The 20,287-nt window shown below is 43.2% G+C and overlaps 1 protein-coding gene across 1 annotated transcript in view; it reads left to right on the forward strand.

Annotated features, from left to right (window-relative positions):
* The first annotated feature begins 428 nt into the window (after positions 1 to 428).
* bicdl1 (BICD family like cargo adaptor 1) overlaps positions 429 to 20,287 on the forward strand; it is a 45,395-nt gene continuing 25,536 nt past the window's right edge. The window contains exons 1-2 of the mRNA XM_037680615.1: positions 429 to 1,197; positions 3,647 to 3,862. Of these exons, the coding sequence (XP_037536543.1) occupies positions 823 to 1,197; positions 3,647 to 3,862 (591 nt within the window). The 5' untranslated portion in view covers positions 429 to 822. The remainder of the gene's footprint in view (positions 1,198 to 3,646; positions 3,863 to 20,287) is intronic.

Consider the following 20,287-nt stretch of genomic DNA (forward strand, 5'->3'; position numbering starts at 1 on the left):
AGTTTGCCTCCTGGACCTGTTGCCTCCACCACCCGACCACAGGTAAGTCGATGGAGATGAAGACCTGTTTTGTTCACAGTTTATTTCATTATTTGATGAGTGTGTGTGTGTGTGTGGGGGGGGGGGGGGTTAAATTTCACTCCAGGTTTGTTGTTTGACAAGAATCAAAGTGAGGATTGGCAATTCCTAAAAACCAAAAGGTCCTGATTAAATAAAGAGTTTTATTTTAAATAATTCCATTTAAACTCTTGTGAGAACCTCACATGTTTCCATCTGTAACTTTTAGGTCTGTTTCTTGAGACAAATGTTTTGGCTGTTACAGGTGTGCGTGCGCGCGTGTGTGACGCACTAAAATATGGCGCTATCATTCTCAGCCAATGAGCAGACAGTTTGTAACACGTTTCAGCTGACGTCACTGCCGCGGCGTGAACGCGCACTGAAGACAGCACCGGCGGCGCGCTTCTCTTGTGTGTCTGGCAGGTGGCCCGGGTCCAGCAGGCTCATCATTATGGGGGATCCTGGACCCCGAGACGAGACAGAACCCGAGCGAGCGGCGGCAGCGAGGAGCGCGTCGGGCCGGTCCATCCCGGGATAAACACCAGTGTCACCAGCTGAGCATACTGGTCTGCAGAGGAGGAGGTGTTTCCTCTGAGTCAACCACAGAGGGCTGAGGAAGACTCTGGATTCAGCGCCGCGTTGAGAGGAAAAATGAACGAGTTGCTGAAGAAGCAGGTCCCGACTGGGCTGGGCTGATCCGGACTCCTGATCCGGACTCAGCCGTCCGCGGCCTCTCCTCCTCCTCCTCTTCCTCAGGGCGCAGACATGTCGGCTTTCTGCCTGGACCTGCAGAGCTCCTCCGCGCTTTCAGCACCGCTCGAGCTGGACAGCGACTCCCTGCGAGCCGGCCCGGGCCCCCAGGAGCCCCCGGGCTGTCAGGGGCCCCCGCTGCGGCGCGCCGGCTCCGGAGGCCTGGGCACGGCCCTGGAGGAGGAGCTGGCCCTGATCACCGGGGAGCAGGGAGTCGAGGAGGAGGTGGCGGAGCCGGAGGCGCCCTGCGCGGACCTGCTGCTCCTCTTCCGTCAGAAGGAGAAGGACTTGGTTCTGGCAGCGAAACTGGGCAAAGCGCTGCTGGAGAGGAACCAGGACCTGACCAAGCAATATGAGAACATGCACAAAGATCTGAACGAGAAGCTCGAGGTAAACAAGTCGAAGAACTTTGTGTTTAATCTGGGAAATATCAATGTTGTCAGATTTGGGTCATGGATTAAAACAGCAACTTTGTTGTTGTTGTAAAAAGTTTCCCACACAGCGATAAGAGGTTTTATCATGTTCACACAAACTAACCTGATTCAGAAAACCGCAGGGACTAATCCTGTTTACTCCTGGATCTGCTGGATCTGCTCAGCATCTGCTCTGCTCTTTGATCCAGCTCATCCTTATGTTGAAGCTCAGCTCCCTGTCACATATTTGCTTTCATATCTTACTCCAGCAGCAGCCTGCCCCTGGCCTTCTCTCATTATCTGCAGAAGAACATAGTTCAGATTTCGTTTGGTTCGGCCTTGGCTCTAATCATGACAACAAGTCCGAGCTCTGGCCTCTGCAGAGACAGAGCTTCTCCACATTTTGAGTTTAAGAAGTCGTCTTTAATCTGAAGTGTCACTACAGCAGCTACTGTCAGATCTCTGTCATCAACTGGTTTATTATCCTGCCACAGCTTGTCTTACATGTCACTACCATACAAATGATATTTTTCCATGCGCAGACACAAGCCCATTTCAAACTGTAAACTAAAACAGAATAAGTTACAAACCTCATGATCTTTTACTCAGCATGAACTGTGTCCAACGTTTAAACTCAGAAACTGTAATGGTTTTAGGTTAAAACGTGATGGAAGCACATCATCTCAAAAATCTGGGACAGGGTCATGTTTCCCACTTTGAAGCATCCTCTTCTTCAAGAAAACAAGTGTGTGAACATCCAGGAACTGAGGAGACCAGCTGCTGGAGGGGAATATTGTCCCTTTCTTGTCTGATGGAGGACTCTGGCTGCTCAACGGTCCTGGGAGGTTTTGTTTCACGATGCACCAAATGTTTTCAGATGGTGAGAGGTCTGGACTGCAGGTGGACCTGCACCTGGACTCTTCTGCAAAGCTGTTGTCATGGATCTGATATGAAGTTTAGCACCAAAGACCTTTTCTGAGAGATGTGTCCTCCTGATGGGAGCACATCCATCCATTCATCATCAACTTGCTTCTTCTCTTCGGGGTTGCAGGGGTCGTTGGTGTCCATGTCCATAAGTCATACATTGTTCTTAAGCCTGAATATCATTTTCTGCATTGATGGAGCATTTTCAGAAGTGTAAGCTGCCAGAGCTATCGTCATTAATGCAGCCCTATACCATCAGAGAGGCTGGCTTTTGAACTGAGCCCTAATAGCAGGTAATAACTCTCCTCTTTAGTACGGATGACGTTGCAATCGTGGCTTCCCAAATCAATTTCTTATTTTGATTGTTTGACCACAGAACAGTTTTTCACTGTATCTCAGTTCAAATAAATGAGCTCTGGTCCAGAAAAGATGGCAGCGTGTCTGGATGGTCTTCACAGATTACTTTTTGTGCATGATAGAGCTTTAAACAGCATTTCTGGATGGTGCAGTGAACTGTGTTTACAGACTGTGATGAGTCCAGACAGTGATGCTTCTAACAGACCTGTTTTAATGCAGCGCTGCTGACGACATGAAGATCCTCAGCCTCCTCCTTGGAGCTCAGATGTTTCTCCAGATTCTTCAAGTCGTTTCTTTATGACCCGTACATGATGGGATATTCAAAGTCATCCCATTTTTTTAATTGAAGTAAATTATTCTGAAACTTTTCCATCATCATTAGACTTTTTTTTTCAGACCGATGAACATCTGTCCATCTTTACTCCTGAGAGATTTCTCTAAATATCTCTTTTGATACCCAACCCTCTTACTGGGCGGCTGTGGCTGAGTGGTTAGAGCAGTCGTCCTCCAATGTGAGAGTTGGAGGTTTGAATCCACCAGCAGTCACATGTCTAAGTGTCCCTGGGCAAGACACTGAACCCCTCATAGCCTCTGATGTGTGTCCCATCAGTGTATGAATGTGATCTAAAAGCTCTGATTAGTTTCTTTAGAATGATTTGTTCAATTAGCTTTGTAGAGATCTAGTATAGAGCTGTATGGATGGGTAAATGAGGCACAGATTGTAGTGTAAAGCACTTTGATTATCTTGAAATAAGATAGAAAGGAGTTATATAAGTTCAGTCCATTTGCCATTTACTGGTCTGTTCACAACAACCAATGACCAGTCACTTCTACAGCCTTTTGTTGCTCTCGTCTCAACTTGTTTGAGCTGTCAAAGCCTAAATTACATCAGGTTTTTAAAAAATAAAAAGTAAATTTTCTCAATTTAAACATTTGATTCGTTAACTATGTTCCGATGTAAATAAAATATGTGTTTATAAGATTTACAGAACAATCTAGGCCATTACAGAACTTACTGTGAGTTTTAGTTTAACTGTTCAACTTTCTCCAAAATGGTCAAAAGGCCCAATTTATATTTTGTGTTGGTAACAAAAAGTCTTTTTTATTAAACTTTTATCATCTTCTCTCCCCTCATCCACACCCAGCACTTGGAGCAAGAGAAGCACGAGTTACGGCGGCGCCTGGAGAGTCGAGAGGGGGAGTGGGAGGGTCGGGTGGCCGAGCTGGAGACGGACGTCCAGCAGCTGCAGGGTGAGCTGGAGCGCCACCAGGCTCAGCTGAGGGAGACGGACAGGGACAAGACCAAGACCATCAGCGAGCTCTCTGAGCAGAACCACAGGCTGCTGGAGCAACTCAGCAGGGTGGGTAGAAACCTGTGTGTGTGTGTGTGTGTGTGTGGGGGGGGGGGGGGGGGGGTCAGATATAAGGCTTTTTAGTCCATTTGGGACAATCTGAAGAAAGGTTTAATGTGTTGTCTTTGTGTCATGAGGTCCTAGTGGTGCTTTAAATGCCTTTCAGCAAGTGCTTGTGTGTGCACATGTGTGTGTGTGTGTGTGTGTGTGTGTGACTGGTATGACATAAGGTGCTCATCCCAGTGAAGATCCACTCCTAACTCCCCAGGTTGGATCTACCTTCAGTCAGCCTGTCTGTCTCACGTCACCTGATTAATAAGAGTGATGCTTCTGGGTCTGATGTTGAATAATTTACAACGACTGGATTATGCAACAGTTTTCTGCTTATTCACAGGTAATTTAAGTGCAGTTACTGATGGCTTGCTGAGGTTATAAAACGCTCCCATGTGGATTGTGATGACTGGCAGATGGATAGAAACAGGCCTGAAGCTCCACTGTGGGCTGAGGGTAAAGGTTAGAGCAGAGTGATGACTGAAACACCCGACAGACTTCAGGGTGAAGACTGTCTGCCGTGTCAGAGACTGATGGAACTGGGAGTTTAATCCTTTCTAAGGAGCTCAGGACAGTTTCTCAATCTGCTCAGCTGACTCTAAAACAGGAACACCCACAGCAAACCAGTCGTTACTTAAAAAAACAGATTTTCTAAAAGGCAGGCATGTTTTTGACTTTAAATTAATGTTCACGTTGCTTCAGTTTTCTGTTAAAATGTTAGTTTTGTTGATTTTCTTGCTCCTCCATCAGAGCTTTATATCCACTCTTGAAACTTTTATGTCAAACAAGCACTTCACTCCAACTGTCAAGCACGGTGGTGGAAGCATGATGATTTGGGCTTGTGACCACAAGATATATATGACCCCCCCACCCACCCCAAAAAATAAAAAATAAACTTTTGTAATCAGTTGTTTGGTTTTGTTGTGGTTTTGCATAAAACTTTAGCTTAAAATGTGCAAAACCACAACATAAAACATAACAATATCATTAACCTTTGCAGTCAAGCATGTTTGTCTGTTAGTGAAATATCTCATGAACCACAAGTTTAATTGTATTTACGCTCTCAAGAAGTAATCGTCCTGTATATTAATAACTGATTAACTTTTAGAGTAAATCCACTTGTAGTGAACTTAATCTGGTGTCACGACTAAGCCTAAGGTCAAAATCCTTGACCTTAAGAACCTTGTGGGACAGAAACTGTCATTTCATTGATTTGAATCCAGAGATACAGGTTCACCCATCCTGAGACTTTCTTTCTTGAAGATTCAAGTGAAAAGAACACTCTCTTTTTTATTATCATTACTATTTTACAAATGTTGATAATCAAAGTGTCTTAGTTCAAACCATTTTAGATGTTGCAGTGAACTAATCAATTTTATTAACTGTGTAATGATTTTTAAATTCTCATGCAAAGTTAGAATTCATGTTGAGGTCTGTTACAGATTTTTATGCATTTTCTGATTTCTGTCTTTGAATGAGCAAGTGTACGTTGGCCCAAGGTTGGAGTCAAACGCAAAACAAGTTGTTGGAACGAACTGTCATGTTTTTAGAATCCTCTCAGACGTAAATATAGAGGTTTTGGCACCTGTTTCTGAAACGCGCCAAAACAAAACTCTCTCTGTCTGTGAGAACATTTCTGATCTTTCCATAACAATTCTTGCTGCATTCTAACCTTTTACGTCACAAAACACACCCCGTCTGGTTGGTTCTGGCCAATGGGAGACTCCCGTATGAACCGGGAAAAGGGCTCTTTAAATTGTCGGTACTTTTTGGTCGGTTCTAGCTCTGCTCGAGATCTGTAAACTACTCAGTTCTGCTGGAGTGCTGTGAGGGTTCCACTCAGTTCTGATGGAGTTCTGTTGGAGACACAGTTCAGTTCAGTTCTGTGAGAGAAGCCCAGTTCTGGGAGCCGGGAAGATCCTGACATGACAACAGAGCTCTTCCGAGGTTCATGGGATTATAACATTTTCCACTGAGGTGAGCTTGTGTCGGACAGTCTCGCCGCTACTCCGGAGGAGTAACAGCATCCTACGGAGACGCTGAAGGGTGCGTTAAACGGAATCTCACCTGAGACATCTCCAGGTAAAAGAGTCGATTTCACCACCGAAGTGTACCGTAAGAAAAGCTGAAGAAAGCCCAGAGAGTGCCGTTCTGTTAACACACTCCCTCAAACCCCATCTTTTACTCTTCTTTAAACTTCTTTCCCATCTTTAAACTCCTCCCTCAAGTAGAAATTCTTCCAGATATTTAGAAATGTCTGTGTAAAGTGCTCATCCACATCCGTGTGGGTAAAAGATCATAATTGTACAGTTTTCATAAGTGTCTGTGGTGAAGCAACGGAAAAATCATGGCCGTATGATTTTTCCTGATTGATTGCTTATGTTGTTATTTTCATAATTTGCCAAATTAATGTAAATGTTTGATGTTAAACTTTGATTCTGTAAATAAATGACCGCATTCATTTTGATGGGTCAAACATAAATGACGTCTCACGTTGCATTTCATTAAATTCAATGCACGTTTTATTCAGTTCAGAAAAATGAGGAATCCGCGTTAATTGATGAATATATCTGAGCATCTGTTCATCTACACACTTGAAGATGACCACTGCAGCTATTTCATAACAGCCAGCACAAAAATGGCTAGAACTCTGTTATTTTAGTGATATCGAATTAAAATTTGTTGTAGCAGTAGCTGAGAGTTATTGATAAATCCTTCTCTGAGTGTTTGATATGTGTTCGCTTGTAAACAACAGTATTTTTAAGGTTTGATCAAAACAGCTACACCTCTGCCTTTAACTCACCTGTGGATTGCTGTAAAAGCACACAGCATACCGGCAATTAAATGTTTCATTCAGTTGAAAGCTGGGTTTGGAAATCTATAAAGATTTTCTCTCAAAAAGTTTTGTCTTCTGAATTTTTGTTTGAAACTGGGTGAAATTCATGAAGTCTAATTGAATTCATCCATCAAGAAACCTGGCAGTCGTGAAGCCACACGAGACCTCCTGCTACGTTCATCTGCCCTTCCTGGTTCTCATAACACTTAACTCTTTAGGTGGATCCTGTACCTGTAATAGACCTGTTGACCCTGCTCAGAACAAAAATATAAAAAAATACGCATGTACAATTAATAGAGTTTTGCAAAAAATATATATCTATACCACTGAGACGTACAGTTGTTCAGACATTCTCATACACAGTAACCAGAAGTTACTGTGTACCCATCCACATAATCACAACCTTAACGTGGTGAAGAGGTTTGAGTCTCTAACCAGAGATGGCCGTGCACACTCAAGCAGCAGCTTCCCAGGCTCCCGGTGGAAATCCAGCTTTTCTCTGTTCTGAAATCGGCTCCGAGCCTGATTCCGCTCGTTTTAAGCATGTGAATTATAGCTGAACCGAACTTATTAGCATAAGAGAAGGTTTGGCTTTGAATACAGCAGCCATTTACAACAATCTGAAATCTACACTCGGCAGATTGCAGCTCCTACGGACATCAGCGTGGAGGCAGTGTCGGTCTAGAATCAGAATAAACGTTATTGGAATTGCACCGAGGTTCAACGCGAATATGTACGTACAGTCGTCCAAAAGATGGGCGGAGTGCACGAAGCTGCAACTACAGGAGAGCGCGGCCATTTTATCCTTATCAGATAATAATCTTAGATAGGAAAAGGGGGAGAAACATGAGGGTAGATAGTGGTATTACAAAAAAAAGATCTTTCACATCTTGTCTATCAGGACACGATTTGAGACATCAAAAAACTCTTTCAGATCAGCCACAGTTTCTGAAGATGTTGTTCCAGCCAGCAGTTCTGATAAGCTTGCACAGAAAGTTCTCGGGGGGCGGGAATAGATGAAGCTTTTGTCCTTGGGTACTCATGTCCCAGGAGAAATTTGATAGTCAGCCTGTCTCCAAGGCCGTTGGGAGTCAGATTAGATAAGCTTAATATTTGTTTTTCTTCAGGCAGACAGATTTTTTTCTTCAGCCTTGAGTCCATCTGGGCGTTCTGGTTCCGAAAAAGCCTAATTGTGGAATTTAATTTCACTGATCCATGCTATGAGTCTCCTTCAAGGTCAAACCCACCACGCTGACGAGTCCCAAAAGCCGCAGGTGGTCTGCGATTCTCAATCGCCTCCACCTTACGGTTAAGCTCATAGACCAGACGATTTAAAGTTCCCGCAGCGAGTACCAGACCTTCACACTGACTCGGAAGCTTTTCCATGGCCAAAACTGCTCCCGCAGTCTTCTTCAAAAGTCGATAAAACAGAGCCCCGCCGATGCCAAAAAGCAGAGTCCCTGCTATCATAAGTCCAAATATGTAGTCTCAGCTGGACATGCCGGTTCTCCAGGACCTTGTCGCTTTGATGAAAAAATCTTATAAATAGAGTTGAACGCCCACGATACCAAATCCATAATCTTCTTAATTTATGTTCGGGAGATGAGACCCAGGCGCTTCAGACAGACAGAGAGCAGAGCAGGAAGAAGGAAAAAAACAGGGGAGGAGAAATTTAAGCTGCCACCTCGATCAGAGCCTGGGAGGAAACGGAAAGAGAAAGTGCTGTGCCCGGATGAAGAAGGGGGGAGACAGGCCGAAGGGTTAGCGAGACTGAAGGCTAATGCTAATAGACTGCTGATTCCATCTCTGTTTCTGGCCAACGTCCGCTCTTTTCAAAACAAGCTGGATCTTCTACGACTGAGAGGGTCTTAGAGGAAATGAGGAACTGTGCTCCCTCATGGAAACATGGTTTAATAGTTTATTGGTTTAATTCGTTACACGCCAGAAACAGCATTCCAACTTGACAACAAACTTTTTTCGGGCAGATCGCTGCAGCAAACTATCGGGGAAGGCACGGGGATGCGGAGTGTGCGTCTACGTAAACAAAGGTTGGTCCACAAACTGTGATCTGATAAACAATTCTTGTTCTGAGGCTTTAGAACAATTGACTGTGCAATGTCCACCACATTATTTACCTGGTGAGTTTACGGCGGTGTATATCATTGTTGTCTATATAGCTCCGGATGCTAATGCTAAGGTCGCTCTGTGGGAGCTACATGATAACATCAGCTCGCTTTAAAACAAGCATCCGGAGGCTTTTTATGTGGTGGCTGGTGATTTTAATCACGTAAACCTGAAAGACATTCTGCCAAGATTTTATCAGCATGTGACCATACCATCATGGGGCTTACACTAGACTGTTTATACCAACATGAATTGCATACAAAGCCATACCCTGCCCCCACCTTGGCCTCTCAGACCACATCTCCATATTTATGACCCCTGTCTACCTCCCTCCCTTGAGACGTACCAGACCAACACAGAAAACCATCACCGTGTAGCCCAGCAACAGTGACTCTGCACTGCAGGACTGTTTTGTATGCAAAGACTGGAAGATCTTCAGGGAGTCCACTGTAAATGAGGGAGAACTGGATCTGGAGGAATACACATCTGCTCTCCTCTGATACATCAGCAAGTGTGTTGATGATGTCGCCACCACCAGGACTGTAATGTGCTACCCAAACCAGAAACCCTGGCTGAATGCAGAGGTCCATACCCTGCTGAAAGTCAGGGATACTGCCTTCATGTCTGTTTTCTCACAGGAACTGGGGAGGGCAAAAAAAGAGCTGGCTGCTAATATTAAGAGGGCCAAAGCAACATACGCATGGAAGAACCAGGGACATGTATCCTCACAAGACCCACAGAGTATGTGGAAGGGCATTAAGTGCACACAGACTATAAAAGCAGGGGTACACAATGCCCTAGGAACCCATCACTGCCTGATGTTCCTAACAGGTTCTATGCCCACTTTGAAGACCCAAATAGACCACCCAGCACCAGACTCACCTCACCATCTGAACAGGAGTTCTTCAGCGTGCCCTCAGCAGAAGTAAGGAGGACCTTCAGGAGGATTAATCCTCACAAAACCACTGGCCCAGAAAACATCCTGAGTAGTGTGCTGAGAGACTGTGCCTATCAGCTCTGCAAGGTGCTGGCTGCTGGTGCTAACTCCTCCCTCACCTTGGCAACTGTTCTCACCTGCCAGAAGACCACCACCATCATCCCAGTTCCCAAGAGATCTTATTACTGTTTTTCTTTTACATTTTATACTTTTGTTGGATTTTGTTTCCTCACTCACTCTCGTACAAGACGAATGCCTTTCTTCCATCTTCCGTCCTCCTCCTGTTTTTTTTGCTCTATGTCTTGTGTATCAGAGCTCCTATTTACATATCTTCCGAAACGTAAACTATTGTCATGGATCTGGTCAGCTGAACTTTCAATGCAATCCATAAAAAAAATTTCAACAAAGCAACAGGGTCCCGGAGGACCCTCATGCCCCGCTGAGACACACATGGCAGGATATGTCATGGATCTGATGTGCCTTTCCATATTGTCTCAGGAAGACGCCAAAGATATTGGAATCATGGAATCATGATAGCAGGGTTTCTGCTTTTTGGCATTGGCAGATACCTATGTTATTGGCTATTAAAAAAACAGCAGTTTCTGCCATGGCAAAGCCGCTGACCCTGTCTGAAGGTTTTGTTCATGCTTTGAGCACTCAAAATCAGCTGATTTATGAGCTAAACCGTATGATGGAAGCGATTTGTGAGAATCGCAGGCCACTTGCAGCTTCTGGGACTTGCCAGCATGTTGTGAACAACATTGGAGGGAGCTAATAAGCATGGATCAGTGGAATGCCCACAAATATGGCCATTTTGGATTAAAAGTACCAGCAAAACTCAAGGCTGACAAGAAATAAGTTTGTCTAAAAAAACTGTGGCTTATTTGAATCTGACTCCCCCATTTGGCCTCGAAGTAGGCCAACATCAAATTTCTCCTGGGATATGTGTAAACTAAGAAAGCTCTGTCTATCCGCCCCCCCCCCCCCCCCCGTCCCCCCACTCGAGAACTTCTGTGAAAGCTTATCAGAGCTGTACCGACTGACACCAACATCTTATCAGGACTATGATGCTATCTGGAAGTGCTTCATGGACAAATCTCACCGTCTTGTCATCAAATGCATACAGTATGTAATGTGTCTGTAAATGTGCTGTGTAATATTTTAATGTTTTAAATCATGTCCTGATAAGGACAAGATGTGAAGAAATCTTTTTTGTAATATCACTATCCTCTCCTCATGGCTTTTCCCCCTTTTCCTATCTAAAAGAAAAAGCGGCCGCACTCGTAGAAGCAGCAGCAACGTGCACTCTGCCCATCTTTCGGACAACTGTTCGAACATAATCTCACTGTATTTCGGTACAATGATAATAAAACTTATTCTGATTCTGAACTGGGACCCTGTGTACACAATTTTGTTCCACCTCATGTACCACATGTGATGCGAATGACAATAAAGAACCTTGAATCTTGGATCTTGAATCTTGAAGAGGTCTGCAGTGACTGGACGAATGACTACTGGCCGGTAGTCCTCACCCTGATAGTCGTTTAATGCTTTGAAAAACTGGTCATGGCCCACATCAAAGCTACCATCGATGTCAGGAAGGACCCACACCAGTATGCATACTGCAAGAATTGATCAACAGAGGACTCCATCTCCCCTGTGGTCCACACTGCTCTCACCCACCTGCAGCAAAAGGATTCCTGCGTTTGTATGCTCTTTGTGGACTTCACAGCCGCCTTCACCACCATGATCCCCCAGACCCTGATGGACAAACTACTCACACTAGGACTAAGACCCTCCCTATTCAACTGGGTCCTGAATTTCTTAACCAAAAGACCGCAGTTTGTGAGGAACCACAACTTCTCCTCCTCCACCATAACCCTCAGCACTGGCTCCCCTCAGGGCTGTGTGCTGAGCCCCCTCCTGTTCACTCTGCTTACATATGACTGCACACCTGCCCATCCAGGTTGTCATATTGTAAAGTTTGCAGACAATAGTGGTTGGATGCATCACAACCAATGATTAGTTCAGTTACAGGCAGGAGGTGGAACACCTGGAGAGCTGTTGCAGGAAGAACAACCTCCACATCATTGTGAAGAAGATGAAGGATACAATCGTGGATTTCAGAATGAGCAAACTTACCTACCCCACTACACCCCTGAAAATAAGAGGATCTGTGGTGGAAGTAATCTTCGGTTACAAGTACTTAGGTGTCCACCTGAATGACAACTTCAGCTGGGGCAACAACACCACCAGCCTGATCAAGAAAGTTTATCAGAGACTCTACTTCCTCAGACGGCTGAGACAAGCTGGTCTGGTAATCTCAGTCCTCACCTCCTTCTACAGGTGTGCAGTGGAGAGCATCCTGTGCTCCAGCATCAACGTGTGGCATGGAGGCTGCACAGCTGCAGAAAGAAAAGCTTTGCAGTGAATGGATCTGTTTACTGTTTCTACAAAGTGTCCACTTTTATTGGTTTAATCAATCCAACTTGAGTAAAGACACACCTGTATCTGACAGAAATGACATCCACAACCTGTATTTTTACTTGATTAAACAAACAAAAACAGCACATAAAATTTGAAAAGAACTAAAAAGTTCATCGCTGCTGAGGGCCATGAATCAGTAAACAGTTTCAATTAAAAAGGGATATGAATTTGTATAAATAAATAAAGTTTAGATGTTTTTTTTTTTTGCCTATTTGCTACTTACGGTATTTTTTAATTTAGGTTGACAGTTTTCACATATTCTAACATGATAGTGTTTGCATACAAGCACGGCATGGTAGAAACATTACCTAAAATTAATTTGGCTGAAATATTTTGTGTTCAGAGACAAGGATGAAACAAGAATTTTCTGAAGAAATACATATTGCTCATCACCTTGCATGCAATGTGTAAAATAAAGATATTGCAGAAGTTATTATCAGTCATTCTGTTGGAGATTATGCTCAGTTACTACCACACAAAGGTTAATCTCAATATGTGTAAAATCTACTGTTATAACCATAATCAGTTAAAGATATACACTCAGGTATTAAAATGAATGGTGGTATAATATACTTTTTACATTGTCTGTAATGTCAGCTTTTCAGAGTCAGTCAGAGTCAGAGTCAGAGTCAGAGTTTCTTTATTGTCATTCGCACCTCATGTGGTACATGTGGTGGAGCGAAATTATGTACACGGGGTCCCAGTTACATCCAACAATAAAATGTATAAGAAAAACAGTAATAACATCTAAGATATGAACTAAGAAAAACATCAACTAAATATACACTAAGCACTCATAACATAAAACATTGAACATCAGCACAAACATGAACATGAGTCTGTGAGCAGATGTGCACGCATGAACACATCAACATTGAAACAGATCAGCAGCAACATGAAACAGATCAGCAGCAACATGAAACAGATCAGCAGCAACATGATATGGTTTTTCACAGTGATTATTCTAGTTAGATATTCATTTTCATTTATTAAACAAATTGAAAGAAACATTATTTGCAGACAGTCACTTAATCCTCCATATACCGGTAGCTAAAACTGCAGGCACCTCACCAGACTCCTTTTGACTAAACAGAGGAGGACCCCGGCCCCCTCTGTTCATGGGGGATGACATGAATAGGACTGAGCACTTCACAGTGAGTGATGTAACTCCTGCAGTGAGATGCAGCAGTGAGAGAATAGTCGTAATCCGTCCTAACATCCATCTGCATAGTCAGGAACACAAGTCTACTTTTCTTGATTACTGCAGGTGATTTAGATGTTCAGTCAAAGAAGTTCAAACTGGTCTGCACCTTTTTTGTGATGTTTCATTCTGAGCTGACACAACTGCACAGCAGTAAGACAGTTTTAACCGTATTATCAAACAGTGGAAGATTTATATTTCACAAATAAACTGATCTCTAAATTGGGTCAATTTTAGCCACAGGTTCAAGTTTTTTTGCTTCACATCCACTCATTTTCTTTCAGGGTGCAATAATTAATTAAACTTCATTGATTTTTCTAAAACTAGGCGAGTCTCATTAAAATCACAAGATCTCTTTTTCAAGAGAGTTCTGGCCAAGAAGGCTCCAGCACCAGTTACAGAAAATTATAAACTACTAGAAACAATGAAAACCCCATCCATCCATCCATCCATCCATCCATTTTCTTTACCCGCTTATTCCATTTTGGGTCACGGGGGTCGCTGGTGCCCATGTCCAGTAATCACTGTGCGAGGGGCGGGGTACACCCTGGACAGGTCGCAAGTCCATCACAGAGCCACATAGAGACAAACGAGACAAACAACCATTCACTCTCCCACTCACACCTAGGGACAATTTAGAGTTACCAATCAGCCTAACATGCATGTTTTTGGTCTGTGGGAGGAAACCGGAGTACCCGGAGAAAACCCACGCATGCACGGAGAGAACATGCAAACTCCACCCAGAGGGCCCCTGGACCGGGGTTTGAACCAGGGACCTGCTCGCTGAGAGGCAGCAGCTCTACCAGTTGCGCCACCGTGCTGCCCAATGAAAACCCCATCAAAGTATAAAATATAAGTAATAATACATCAGTATAAAAGAAACATGCAAGAGCAGCATATCAGGCTAAGAAGGGAAGCTTACAAACTTCAAACAAGTCTTCCTCCAAACCTTTCACCTTCTTTATAAAAATTTAAAAAAGCACTGATTGGGATCAGCTCTTGAAGCTTTAACTTAGTTTATAATTGATTTCACACTGCAGGAAACATAAAGCCTTTTTTTAACAAAGTTCTTCTGTATGAACCTCAAGAGCAATCAATAAAAGGGTGTCATTTGAACACAGTTGATATTAACTGGTTTAAAATTGAATATGCCCACAAATATAGGAAGGAAGCAACCCAAGAATGGCTTTACTGTATAAATAAAAAGGTGCCAATGTGTGAGCCTACTCATGGTCAGGGACGAGCTCTGGCACACAGGGTGCTGTGATGAGTAAGAGCTTAGCAGCCTGTAAGAAACCAGCATGATTATGCACTGTGTTTAACCAGTGCAGGCACTGGGCAGAGGCATGCAGGTCACATCAGTCCACCAACGACACCTCCACCAGCTCAGCTTTCTCCTGATGGCATAGGAAAAAATGATTTATTTCCAAAATAAAAACATAGCTTAAGCTTCTTTACTAGTTGTTCAATTTGAGGTTTGAAAGCTAACATTTCATCAATTAGACTACCCAAATAGTTATATTGTGTCACTGTTTCTATTTGAGTGCCACACAGCGTTTTAATATTAAGAGAAGCTTTTAATATCTTCCTAGCATAAAATCAAGTGGCTTTCAAAACATGTTTGGGTTAAGGCAGGCATGACTGCTCAGTATCAAAAGCTGACTGTAAATAGTCAAAAGACTGGGAAAAAGTGCCATCTCAGCAGTAAGATACTGTATCGTCCGCATAAAAGTGTATTTTTGCATTTTAAGCATTCTGACCCAGATTATTAACATAGTAAATAAGAGTGAGCCTAGGGTGGAACCCTGGGGGACCCCTCCAAATACCTTTGCTTCAACAGATACATTTGAAATGGATCTGTAGTAGTTGAATTAAGTGGGATCTCTTACTTTTAACAGAGGTAGTACATGTGCAGATTTCTAGACTTTAAGAATAGCATTTTGAGTGAGAGTCATACTCCATCCATCCATCCATTTTCTTTACACGCTTATTCCATTTTGGGTCACGGGAGTCGCTGGTGCCCATGTCCAGCAATCACTGTGCGAGGGGCGGGGTACACCCTGGACGGGTCGCAAGTCCATCACAGGGCCACATAGAGACAAACAACCATTCACTCACTCATTCACACCTAGGGACAATTTAGAGTTACCAATCAGCCTAACATGCATGTTTTTGGTCTGTGGGAGGAAACCGGAGCACCCGGAGAAAACCCACGCATGCATGGAGAGAACATGCAAACTCCACCCAGAAAGGTCCCTGGACCGGGGTTTGAACCAGGAACCTGCTCGCTGAGAGGCAGCAGCTCTACCAGTTGTGCCACCGTGCTGCCTTGAGAGTCATACTAAAAATATTAATTAAATGTTTAGCAAAATAATCAGCAGCAGCCTGTAAAAAGTTGGGTTCCACATGATCTGGGCCTGCCAGCCTTTTTGGTATTCCAAGAGAGGAGGACCCTGTGAAGTTATTTAGATTTTCCGTTATTGCTGACAAATAAAATTGCTATTTGGTTTGTCGGATGGATGAGGTAAAATAGTTGCGTTTTTGCCTAAAGTGAGGCCGATTATCCATGGTCCCTGTTTTTCCAGCCTTTGTCAAGCTGGATTTTTCTCATGAAATAGCAGGGAGAGAACCAAGCATCACCTCTAACCTCTGGACAGGTTTGTCCACAGTTTGTGAGAACTAATCATAAAATAGTTTCCAAACATTTTCATCATCACCAATAAGGTTCATTTTTAAATAAATGAAAAAACCCTGGTTAAAAAAAGCTTCAAATCACTTCATGCAATAATAAAAGGTCATTTGGGAATTTTAGCATCTTTTTGCCACAAAGGTCACTCACATTATCCCCAAAGACACCAGTCTCAGAGTATTGGTGGGGGCATTGGTTCTAAACAAATCAATCAAAGAGGATTTTTAGAGTATTTGAGGTTAAGATGTGTAAGGGTCCCAATTATTAGAGGAAAGATCTTGCATAAATCTGGAGCTGTGTTAGAAGTTAGCACTGAGAGCGTACCAGCAGCAGCTGATGGGGGTCTCTAACACCCCACTACAGTAATGCTGCATCCTTTAGAGCTGCTCTGTTTAAGGTCAGGAGCTCCATTTGTCCACTGATGGATTGAGAAAGCACAACATTAACAAAAACTTGCCTTTTACAAAATGGGCCACCCCACCCCCTCTCCTGGGGCGGTCAGCTCAATAAGCACTGTACCCATCAGTGGAGATGAGTTAAAACAGATTTGGTGAGCCAGGCTTCAGATAAAACAACATCAGCATTGGTTAAATTAAATGATTAATTAATGGATTAAAAAGAACACCACAAATACTGAGACAGATGGCCCCCGGACCGTGCCTACATTTAAAGGTGTATCTTAATCTCTGTACCAAATGGTCCAGGGAGGGTCTGGATGCTGCCAGAGATCAACGGTAAAAGGAGAATCAAATATTTCTGCTTTGCAAACTTGGAAGGTGATTCATAGTTGGAATATGACATGTCAGCAAAGGAATTTTGTGGAAACATCAAATATGTATTTTTAAGAACAAGAACTGGCTACACAGGTTTGAATTTGCTGTAGATTGTCTCTAGTTCACACAAGGTCAACGGTGTATAAACAGACCTAAATATATCAACACAACCACACTATGTTAGTTAAATATCTCTTAGCAAACTGCACCTCGATCACAGACTTATTTTATCCATCAACAATCATCTGGTGTAATTTCTTCTGTATATTTGACCACTCTTTTTGACAGAACTAGTAAAAATATCGCACTTGGTTGGTTTTCTGACACAGATCTGACTTTTAATTATCATTCACAAATGTTCTACCTTCCAGAAGTCTAATGTTAGTCTGATTTATCCAATCAGAAACTAGTTCGGATGTGCTGGGGCTCATGGGCTGGTAGAAACAAAAGGGGCATTTGTGCAGCTGAACACTTCATACAAGCGTAAAGGTGTTGGTGTTGGAGCAGAAACTTCAGTCCTGGTCACCCTCTCAGTCCACCGGGACGTCAAACTGTCTTCATTGTGGACAGAAACACTGCAGTTCCAGCAGGTTCAGACATGACAGGCTGGAGACTTCCTGGTCCCTGGGATGTTCCTGAACATCCTAAAGAACTGTTACTCCTTCACTGAGATCTTTGAATTTCCCAAGGTATTTCCAGGTCAAACACATAATCCCTCCAGTGAGTTCAGATCTACTCCCAATGGGACATGTCAGATAACCTCCAGAGAGAGAAGCATCTTAAATTAGATGAGCAACGACTTCTTTACTGCGTAAAATGCCCTGATCCATCAACCCATCTCCTGCTTCATCCTACCATCACTTAACAAGACTCAGAAATATTTTAACTCCTCCACTTCAGGCAAAGACTCACTCCTGACCTGCAGGGAGCAATCTACCTTTTTCCAGTTGAGTGTGCATGATGAAGAGAATGTTCCAGTTCTGACTGATTCATTATATTCATCACTGAACATGCACGCTGATTGATCCAGGAGGTGTGTGTGTGTGTATGTGTGTGTGTGTTGCTCTCAGAACAGCCAATCTCTTCAAGTCTAATCAGATCAGAGCTCCCCCGCAGGACGGGACCTTTCTGTAATCACATTGGCTCACATGCACCTGGATATGCATGGACTCCCACAGCGAGTGTCTACATGCTTTATGACCACGGTCATTTTTACAGAATTAAACTGCTGTCAGTAGCCTCGAGTGACTCATCAACTGTGTTTGTTTGGTGCTGTAGAAGAGTAATGTACTAATGATTCAACAAACCAAACATATCTGGGTTTATTCAAGGACGAGAGTCAGACACAGTTTGTGATGTGGAAGCTCTCTGGTACAGTTCGTCCACAGTGAACTCAGATAAGATCCTGTGTCATGCCTCCATCAACAGCCTGTTGCTGGTGGGCATCAGTCCAGCCATCTTGGTGTTAGCCCTGGGATTTACCGCACGCTGAGGACAGGTTGTCAGAATTTGTTGTGCAACTGGTTGAACGTGAAGTGGTCCGTCCTCGTTGAGTTTAGATCAGGCTGCGCTCTGTGAACTCCGCTAAGGAAAAAAGACAAATAAGACCGGCAAGTTGCTGCTCCACCAATCCCACTTCTTTCTGGTTGCTATGACAACCAGAGTGACATGCAAATGGTGGCGTTACCATGGGAATATGCGCTACAGAACTGCACCAGGATGCAGGGGGTGGGCCTCCTAAGACCCTTGATGCATCTGTTTGGTCCAACAGCCTCGATGTGAATCCACAGCGTTTGTTTCCACTGATGTCAGAGGAAGAAAAACTTTGGATTATTATATATATATTTTTTTATGTCTCCTGTTTGACCTCGTCTCTTGATAATCTAGAATCTAAGGAATTCTGGTCCCAGATGAAGTGACTATCTGCAGTCACAGTTTCTCAGTCCGACCTCACCTCCGTCTGTTTATTGGGCCAGTAGATCAGATGTGACGTTACCACTGTGGCCTGAGCTGCTGCACATCAGTTTAAAGTGAACAGCAGGATTTATCTGGTGCACTCACATGCACATCTGGCTCTTTAAATATGGAGCAGATTACAGACATGAGCTCATGATGAAACCAAAGTTAAAGTCAGACTCAAATTGTGGCTTCTGTTGTGTTGTCCTGGAGTGTGTTTTGAACTGAAAAAGAAAGATGGACTATTATGTTTTGTTCATGTGCTTTTGTGTCTGTTACCAAAGCTTTATTAAAACGTAAAGACATTATTATTGGGTGCACGGCTACAAATGAATTATTCCTAACCTCAACCCACAGCCAACCGGCCTTTAGAAATATAAAAATGGTCATGGCTCAATCATTTGGATTGATATTGATCTAAAATGTGGTGTGACGTCACGTGCACCGCAGTATGGCAGCGCTGACGGGCGCTCCACTTTGACTTGCTCTTTTTTTGTTCCTGCTGTTTTTTTTTAAACTTTTTTCTCCTGCACTGCACATCCATAGCACAGGTATGACCAGGGGCGCAACTACATATTTTTGAGGTGGATGCGAACACATCATCGGCGCCCCCCCACCCGCTCCTTTTTACTTGCCGCCTCATACAGCTTAGTCATGCACTTAGAAAATACAGTAGTAATATTACAGATTTTTTTAATGTTACATATTATATCAGGTGATCATTTCAATCATAAACAAATAAGAAGTTTTATAAAGTACAAATATATAACAGTAGTGGTACTCAGTCAGTGCTCAACATTTTATGTAGCGGAAATATGACATCTTAACAGCCTGGAGTCCATGTCAGAGTTTTAACATTTATGACATTTAAACTGTTACATTCCGTGACTTTGCATTTGCCCATTTGTCAAGTATAACATCAAATGAAATAGACCGTGCCACACTGTTTTCAATAGAGATCACTGCTAACTGGGACAAGCGATCATTGCTCATATTTGAACGAAGGTATGTTTTGATGAGCTTCAGCTTGCTAAATGATCTCTCTGCAGATGCAACTGTCAGAGGCATGGTTAAAAATACTCTAAGGGCTACTGTCAAATTTGGAAATACCAAATCAAGGTCCTCTTGAATTAGGAAATTTAACTTTTCTAGAGCCTTGTAACCCTTCAGTAGACGGCTTGCTGGGTATATTTCTTGAATGATATCTCTTGAAACATCACAAGTGGTCAGGGCATATGTGGTCACTGATTCCTCCAGCTCAGCTTTTGTCATGTGCTCCATTTTAGTGATGAATTTAAATTTCTCCCTAATGTAATTATTCCTACCTGATGTTATCACTTGTCTCCTCTATCACTGACCTCGTGTCTGTCTCCTTCACCT

This window comes from Nematolebias whitei, chromosome 8 (assembly GCF_014905685.2).
Source record: "Nematolebias whitei isolate Nwh7 chromosome 8, NemWhi1, whole genome shotgun sequence".
Taxonomy (NCBI): domain Eukaryota; kingdom Metazoa; phylum Chordata; class Actinopteri; order Cyprinodontiformes; family Rivulidae; genus Nematolebias; species Nematolebias whitei.